This window comes from Equus przewalskii, chromosome 8, assembly GCF_037783145.1.
Source record: "Equus przewalskii isolate Varuska chromosome 8, EquPr2, whole genome shotgun sequence".
Taxonomy (NCBI): Eukaryota; Metazoa; Chordata; class Mammalia; order Perissodactyla; family Equidae; genus Equus; species Equus przewalskii.
Window position 1 is genome coordinate 6,519,993 of NC_091838.1, and position 8,850 is coordinate 6,528,842.

Consider the following 8,850-nt stretch of genomic DNA (forward strand, 5'->3'; position numbering starts at 1 on the left):
AAGCTAACCATAAATCAACTTAATTATACTCGCATATAAAGAAGCCTCCTCCTGCCTACAGACACTACAGAGGTCATTCACCCCGGCCATTCATCCTTAGGCTCAGATACCATTAGGCAGGAACGGTTGATGCCTTCGCAGAGCTTGAGGACATAATCCAAAAGTTCAGCCATCGGTCATCTGTACATTTCCTCCTTTGGTGATGGTTTATGTTAAACCATCTTACTTGTAGTTAAATAAACAAATATTTATTGAGCATCTTCTGTGGGTTTCCTAATGTTGTTTCCTAATCGAACGATGGAGAGAGAACATTGTGAAAATCAAGTCCCTTCTTCACAGAGCTTACTTTACAGGGGGAGGGACAAGAAATAACCAAACCATTTTGCAAAACACAAAAAACCAAGCAAAGTATTGGTGATAAGGTCAGGGCAGCAGAGGGGAATAGAGAATACGGGGGAAGGGTGGCAGCTATTATGCACAATGTGGTCTAGGAATGACTCACTGCCAGGGTGACATTTGAGAAATGAAGGAAGTGAGAAAGCTGAGAAAGCCCAGCCTGCAGATTGCTGAGAGAAGATTGTTACAGGCAGAGAAAACAGGAGGTGCAAAGGCCCTGAGGCAGGAGCACACACGTCAGCAATGGCTAGCGGCTAGAGGGAAATGTTTGAGAGGAGAGTGGCAGGCGAAGAAATTAGGAGGGGGTGTGGGGAGGTGGGGGGACACAGGAAGATCAGATAAGACCTCTGCAAAGAATTTGGCTTCTACTGTGAGTGAAATGAGAAGCCAGTGGAGGGTTCTCAACAGAGGAGCACATATTTTAACCTGTTTTTTAAAATAATAGCTCTGGGAGAATAAAAACGCAAATACAGAGGGCAGAGGAGAGACTGCGGTGGTGTCTGAACCAGGGTGGTATCTGTGGAAGAGGGGAAAAGTAATTGAATTCTAAATACATTCTGAGGGCAAAGCTGAAATAATTTGCTAATGGATTAGATACGGCATGGGAAAGAAAGATGGGTGTTAAAGATGACTCTAAGGCCTTTAGCCTGGGAACTGGAAAAATGACATTCCTATGGATCGAGATGGTGAATACTACAAGAGGAGTAGGTTTGAAATCAAAAATAAGAAGTTTGATTTTGGAAAACGTGTGGTTAGCATCCTGTGCTGTCCAAAACAGCAGTCACTAACCATGGGTAGGTATCTCAACTTACATCTTAATTAACGAAAGTTAAATAAATTAAAAATTTAGTTCCTTGGTTGCACTTCACCACATTTCAAGGGCTTAATATCCACCCACATGTGGCTGGTGGCCACCGTATTTGCAGATGTTACAGACCATTCCCATCACTACAGAGAGTTCCATTGGGCAGGACTGGGGAGACGTTAAGCTTTTCCTATGTGCTGGGTCCTGTGCTACTTGCTTTGCGCACATTATTTCATCTAATATTTAAACAACTCTATGAGTCAGGCAATGTTGCATCTTTTTACAAAGGAGGTAAGTAGGGTTCAGAAGTTAAGTAACTTGCCCTGTCACATCATTCTTAAAGGGTAGAGAGACAGAAATGGATTCCAGGACCGTCTGCTTCCAAAGCCCAAGCACTTAAATCATCACGCTCTATTTTAGAAAGATTAAACTGGTTTGAAATTTAACATGACGTCCAGGGGGAAATGGCCGGTAGCTTATCGGCAACAAAGTGTTAAAGAATAGGAAAGAAGACAGGAGAGCTGAGAGATCTGGGGTAAAAGGGAAACTCCCAAGAGATCCTGTGTGTTGCAGAACCAAACAGAAGACATTGTCCAGCATACCACCAGTTAAAAAGAAAATAAAAATATTCAATGAAGGCGCTTGTTTATATCTTTTGATGAAGAGTCAATCGATATGAAAGGGCTGCTTAGCAGAAAGAAGGCCTTAACTGACACCAGGTAACATAAGAATGAGATACATTTGCTCACCCAGTGGTTCTCAACTAAGGATGGTACCATACCCTTAAAGGACATCTGAAAATGTATGGAGAATTTGGGGTAGACCGACGGGTGCCATGAGCATTTTGTTCTCTCACCCAAAATGTCAACAGTTACCCCATGAAAGGAACACGGGCCTAGTGTCCCTCGAGTGATACTCCACAGTCCATAAACTGAAGCAGTCTAGGCGTTAGAACATGCTGGCCAGCAGTACGGGTTTTACAGTCAGATGAACTTGGGCTCCAATCTGTTCTGACTTGCACCGCTGTGTGGCTAGGTACCATTATCTAGACTCTGAGCCTTAGTTTCCTCATTTAAATAATGCAGAAAAAAATAGTTAACACGCATCATCTAGGGTGGTTCTGAGAATTACAAAACTCTTGAAGTACTTGGCCCCGTGTTTAGTTCAGGAAGTCAGATAAATGTACACTATTATTAAAGTGGGAAAAGAGGATGAAAGAGGAACTCTAGCATGGAGACTAAAATAAGCAAGATGGAAATTCAAATAGAAAGAGAAGTCTAGAGGAGCACTGTCCAATAAAAAAATAGGGACACAAAAATGCCAGCACAGGTAATCTTAAAAATTTTCCTAGCCACATTAAAAAAGGTTAAGAAACAGAGAAAACTAATTTGATTAATATATAATAGGTCACCAACTATATCCAAAAGTTATTTCAACATGTAATAATATAAAAAAGGAGGCATTTTTTTGTATCAAGTCTTTGAAATTCTATGTATTTTACTTACAGCATATCTCAGTTCAGACAAGCCAGATTTCAAGTGTCCAACAGCCACATGCGGCTCATGGCTACATCCTGTGTTGTCACACAGGGCGAGAGCATCAGTTAGTCGAACTTTTACTGATGGCTGACTTTGGTAATTCTCAAGATTCTTACCGACTAAGATTACAGCGCATGGTGTTTTTAGAAAAGTCTGTTACTGCATTTAGCAGCTTTAGACCAGGATCTTTATACAAGTTGAGAAGACGCAGCTTTGCAGAATGATTGAACAGCCATTGATTGGACTCGATATGTCGATTCCCAATCCAGCTCTACTTCCTACGTCCTTGAACAGGTTGACGGTCAAAAACCTGTTTTCTTGGTTTCAGAATAAAGAGAATGGCACCAGCTCCTCTAAGTTTTGCTCTGAGGATCATGCACACAAAGCTTTAACCCAGTGCCTACAAGCTATTTCTCCAAGTATGAACTGCACGTATTTGTATTTGGGTTCAAGAAATGAACAGGAGTTCACTAGAAAGCTAGTTATTTATATAAACACAAGAAGTTGTTTAGAGCTGTCCTACTTCCACGGCTTTGGTTAATGAGTACATCGTGTTCTTCCAAAGCTAGGAGTGTTTCTTCTTCTCACAGTGAGGGAAATGATTTGTCCTTGTGTTCAGACATACCTCAACCTCTAGAACACTGCCTGGCACATAGGTTCTCAGAAAGTTTATTAAATGAATTTTTGATTGCTGAATTCTTGAATAATAGTTATAAGTGCACCATTAAAAGTATGATATTAGTCAATGATGGCAATTTAATCCTTACTCTAATATTTAAATTATTAAGTTTATGTACTTATTTCTTAATGAGAGCAGTGTCTCCCAGAAATGTAAGATTCTTGAGTTCAAATAGTACGGGGCAAGCCTAACTGATTGGCAGTGTATTTGCCACAGAAGTAGCTCTGCAAATAAATTACTAAAACATAATCTCAATATAGTACCCTTAAGACTACCCGAGAACCTATTCAACTCATAGTTATTAAAACTCATCACTCATTTCCTATAAAGTTAAAAAAAAAAGCAGGCAACACTGGTATAGCACAAACACATTTATTTACTAACCAAAGAGATAATCCTAATTAAACCAACACTTTGAAACAGTTGCATGCAAAATGTTTGTGATAAAGATAATCGCACACAGTAATGAAAAAAAAGCAGCAGTATGAAGATTTGCTCATTGAACTGAGCTTGTTCATCCTCGCAGCTAATTCCTGTCCAAAATGATGCTGGCATTCTTACTCCACTTTTTCATAGACCCGAGTACAGGTGACATTGTTCATGACGCACTCCTAGGACACAGAACGACATTAGAGTTAGAGTACTCTTGCACCCCAGAGCAATGGTGCTGGTTAAATGCTAGGATCAGAATCCTACAAACCTCTAACGTACTTCACAGATGAAGAAAATGGGTTTCAGGATTCCTGGGTTTGAAAAGCTAGAACCTGTTATTTTGCTTAAGATGTGACTGCGCTTTACTGAAACTTAAAGTACTGATTTGCGCTATCTAAATTATTCATTTGGTCTTGGCAAATATTATTCATTTCAAAGAAAGGGGAAAATGTATGCACAAGAGGGCACTTTGGTGGCTTGCCCAAGATTATACTGTAATGTAACAGCTGAGGATGGATGACACCCAGCTCCGTCTAGTTGACATCCTCTGCTTCACCATCTCACCTCTCTAGCCCCACAAAGGGCTTTCTTAGTTATTAGTGTTCTAGTATTTGACTTGTTATTTCGAATTTTTTTCTTTCACATGTAGTCCTCCTCTTCATGATCAGTGATATAGAACAGTTATGTGAACTATGAATATAAAAAAGAACCCAAGAACACATAAGTTGTTTGGCACTTACCACCACTAATTTCCCATCTTGCAATTTTCTCGTTATTGTGCTTTCCTTCCCATCCCATTCCTGATGTTGAACCAATGCGCCGTCTGTAAAGTTGCAGACAGTCTGCAAAAATAAAGCACACTTCTTAATCTTTCAAAATACACTACAAGCAAGTTCCCATGACTCATAACCTCCTCAATCAACATTTTTTCATCTTCTCCTTTCTGTTCTATTTCATTAACCCATACTGATCTTATTCATAATAGTTTATGCTTTTCAATCTAGACGCACATATGAGACACTTTCTCTCTCGTGGTCCTTAAAATATTTTTACAAAACAGAGAAAGTTATGAACCTAGAACCTTCATTAATTGGTCAAAGCTCAATTCATAAAATAACTTGACACTTTTTCATTATGTTCTTGCCTGTAAACAGTAAGACTGTTATTAATACCATCTATCATTCTAGAAGCTTCCATGATTTTATAAGTATGACTGACCTGAGTTTTTCTGCCATCAGCTGTAGTTTCTTCAAACTTCTCTCCCAGGTTACATGAAAACTGCGTTGTTTTCAAAGTGCTCTCGGTTTTTATGGTGAGGTTTTTGCCGTCAGAAGTGATGATACAATCTGGTTTGGCCATTGCACCCATTTTCCGCAGAGCCATTCCCACTCCTGTGTAATGTTATATCACGTTAGATAACAGGAAGACCAGAGTTATAGTTCACGTAACAGGAGTAGTCATTCAACTATAACTGCTATGCTGTGCATATCTTCACTTATCAATAACTATTGTAAACACATATCCAGTGCTCACCACATGCCAGCACTCGACATATGCTAATTCATGGAAGCCTTGCAACAACCACCCTGTCAAAGGTGGCCAGCACTGCCTCCATTTTACAGGTAAAAGAGTGAGGCACTGAAGTCACTTAGCCAAGCTCATTCGGCTAGGAAGTGACAGAGCTGCAAGCCAACAGTGCAGGCAATTTGGCTCCAAACCTCAGCTCTTGGCCACCGTGCTATGCTGGCCATCAGAAAGTCAGGGAAGAAATCCAGACTTCTCAAATGGATTTCTCAATTCTGCCCACCATGGATGAGATGACTCCAGCACACGGTCTGGCACATAAAAGGCCCTGGATAAATACTTGATTAATAGACTACACCAAACAGAAATCGACCCTGAGATACCCACATAGCACAAGGTTTGAAAAGTTAACAGCACAATCCGGATGGCAATATATGGAAAAAATCTCACCCTCCATCACAGAGAACATTTCATAGCTGCGTAACTCAATTACTATATTGATATCATGTTTAATTTATAATCTGTGTATTTCCCCTTGGTGTTAATATCTAGAAGGAAACTTAGATCCTAAGCCAACTGCCAGTTTCACAAATGAGGAAACTACCACCTAAGCAGAGTGACTGGCTTGACAAGAACACCCAGTGTCCCTTTGGAGCCTTTTCTTTCGCCAGCTCAGGGCTGGTGCCTTGTGTTGTTGGTTGAGTCATTATTTCCACTTGGGATAAATAAACAGATTAATCTCTAACGAATTTTGCCTTGACAACACTCCTGACACCAGAACCCTGGAAACCAGCCATCCCATAAACACATTCATTTTCAACGGACAAGACAGCATTCTCTATTTGGTGCTCACACAGGTGAACACACGGATGCTACATTTCTTGGATATGAGCGCAGTCATCAGCTTTTTCCAGAGTCGTCTGGATCCAGGCTTACAGTGAAAAAAAGAGAAACACTGCCTTCCAGTTTTCCTCACAGTAGCCTAAATACACTCAAAATTCACCAGAGAACCAGCCCTAACCAGTCACTGTCTCGCATAAAGGCTAATGAAGGAGTGTTTCTGAAGTGCCTGAGAGACCAGGTTTCAACAGAGTCTTGGTGGTAATCTGTGCACCAGAGCACAGCCATGTGGGATGGTGTGTGGGATGTGGGATGTTGGCTTCTAAAGCACCCTCATAGTCCCAGCTGTTTAGGGCTGGAAGGCCCCTTCCAAACAGGACCCATGCGATGCTACGCCATCCCACTTCCTAGGGGCCTGTGACAAAGGTCCATTTTTGTTTGCTAATCTGCCCACTGTCTCAAGCAGCATGCTATCGTTGTCACCGGCTTAGGAAAGGACAATAATAGAAAAATAAAGCACAGTTTTGAGTGAGAGAGAAATCTTGAATCTTCTCTTAGGGACTCATTCTCCTCCGGAAGGTCAGAAGTCAGGCGCCCGCTGCAGGACCACGCCCATCTCGCATGCAGTTAGAAGGCAGCCGCGGAAGGGCCAGCTGTTTCTGAAGGCGGTTTTCCAAACAAGTCCACTCACTACCTCTTTGCCCCTCACGCTCAAGACACAGGAGCGCACTGCCACCCCCAGGCACAGGTGGCCTCCTAGCGCTCCTCCCACAGGCCACCCGCCCACTGCCGTCCCCGGCGGGGCAATGTCAGCAGCAGGTCAGCGCTGCCGGCGCCACGCGTCTGAGAGCCCCTCTGGGGCTCAAGGGTGAGGATGCGCCGAGGCGCCCCGGGGATCTGCACCAACCCAAAGGGGCCGGCTCGCCCGGTGATGGCGGGCGGAGGCCCTGGGGGTGGAGGAGATGGGACGGAGAGCGGAATGAAAGGGGACGCTGTAGCCCTTCGGACCCTCTAGGGTTTCTGCTGGAAACCGCGCCCCGGCACCGCGTCCCTGTGGAAGGGAGCGAGCGGGACCCACGCGCCATCCAGGAACAAAAGATGCAGCAGTGCGGGTGCAGCCGCGAGGGGCCCAGTGGGAGAGGCGGCATGGTGGCAGGAGGGATGATGGGTGGTGGGAAAGCAAACTTGGGAGAGCGAAAGGCGCTGCGTGGAGGGGCTCGAAGGAAAGGGTGAAGGCGCTAGGGCAGGAAGCAGGGCGGCGGCGGCCACGTGGGTTGGGGGACAGGAGCAGTGCGCTGGGGGGACCACCAGCCGGCACATCTTGGAATCCCGGGCCGGGCTGCGTGTCCGCGCCGTGCAGCGCAGAGCGGCAACCAGCGCCGCGTGGCGAGGGATGGAGGGCGGCAGAGGGGCCAAGAGGTGGGCGGGAGGCGACCGAGCGTGCCCGGACCCTGCGCCCAGCACGGTGAAGGTGACCTAGGGGCAGACACATGCACGCCACGTTGCAGGCGCCGCAGGGCCGGATCCCTCACCTACTTCCTTCATGTATTCGTCAAAGCCTTTGCTCTCCACCAAGCGCCATCTTCCTACCAGCTGCTCAATGGTGGCCATGGTGGGCGCCGCCGGGGTGCAGATGCAGCAGAGCAGAGACCCAGGCAAGGAGCGTGGCGTGCGATCTCCCGGCAGCCGCCGCTGCTTTATAAAGGCGGCGCACGCGCGGGCCGGGCCGAGCAGCCAATGAGAGGCGGGAAGGAGCCGGGGAGCCAATGGGAGGCGCGCACCGCCCGGTCCCCGCCCCTCCCCGCCCCTCCCCGCCCCCCGCGCGCCCTCAGGGCTGGGCTCCCGGGGGCTCCGCCTGCAGGACGCGAGGCTCCGCCGGGGCCGCCGGCGAGCCCGGCCTCACCCGGCGCGCCCACGCGGGCCCGGCCGCCGCCTCCAGCACCTTTCGGCGCCTCCGCACGCCGGGAAGCCGGAAGGGCGTCCCGCTTCACCCGGGCCCCACCGTTTCGCCATCCAGCCGCCGCCCTTTTTGCATTCAGAACACCCCAAGGAATGAATGAGCCCTCGCTGGGCTTGGGTGGCAGCAATTGATCAATCGGTGGTTTGGTGGACGCAGCGTGGGTCTAAGTTGAATCAGACGATGTTATCCGAAGGTGCAAGGTGGGTGGACGTGTCCCAGCAAGTTCGATTTCCAAACTAAAACTCCGGGGGAAGTTTCAGCTTAAAGAGACTGTCATTGCTATTAAACGTTGCCATTCAGGAATAAGTATTAGTTTATATTCCCAGCTGAGTGAGCCCTTCACAGTTTCTTCTCAGACCCCAGAGTCTTTAGACTCTGGCACATTTCCTCCTCGCCTTTCATCATCATAATACCGTGCGTTTGTGTGTAGAACGTTATACTTTTCAAGGTGTCTTTGTCACTTATCCTGCTTTGCGCTCCCCGGTCCCGGTGCGAGTGAGTTTGGTTGAGGTGAAGAAGTTGCCGCTTAGAGAGGCCAGCCGCCTGAGTGGAGTTGAGGCTCATTTATTGAGTGCCTATTTGTGCTGGGTGCTGTGCTTCCTGGACACTCGGTATCCATTAATTCTGCTAAATCCTCTAAAGTTTTGCTAAAGAGCGTTATCCCAAGTTTTTGAAA

General features: G+C 46.2%; 1 protein-coding gene across 1 annotated transcript; it reads right to left on the minus strand.

Moving 5' to 3' along the window:
* Window positions 1–3,774: 3,774 nt before the first annotated feature.
* FABP5 (fatty acid binding protein 5) lies at window positions 3,775–7,955 on the minus strand. Its single transcript, XM_008544246.2, has 4 exons — window positions 7,747–7,955; window positions 5,069–5,241; window positions 4,591–4,692; window positions 3,775–4,029 (listed from the first exon to the last, which is right to left on the minus strand). Exons 1-4 carry the CDS (start codon window positions 7,823–7,825, stop codon window positions 3,976–3,978), a joined length of 408 nt encoding a protein of 135 aa, XP_008542468.1. The 5' UTR covers window positions 7,826–7,955; the 3' UTR covers window positions 3,775–3,975.
* Between the last annotated feature and the right edge of the window lie 895 nt (window positions 7,956–8,850).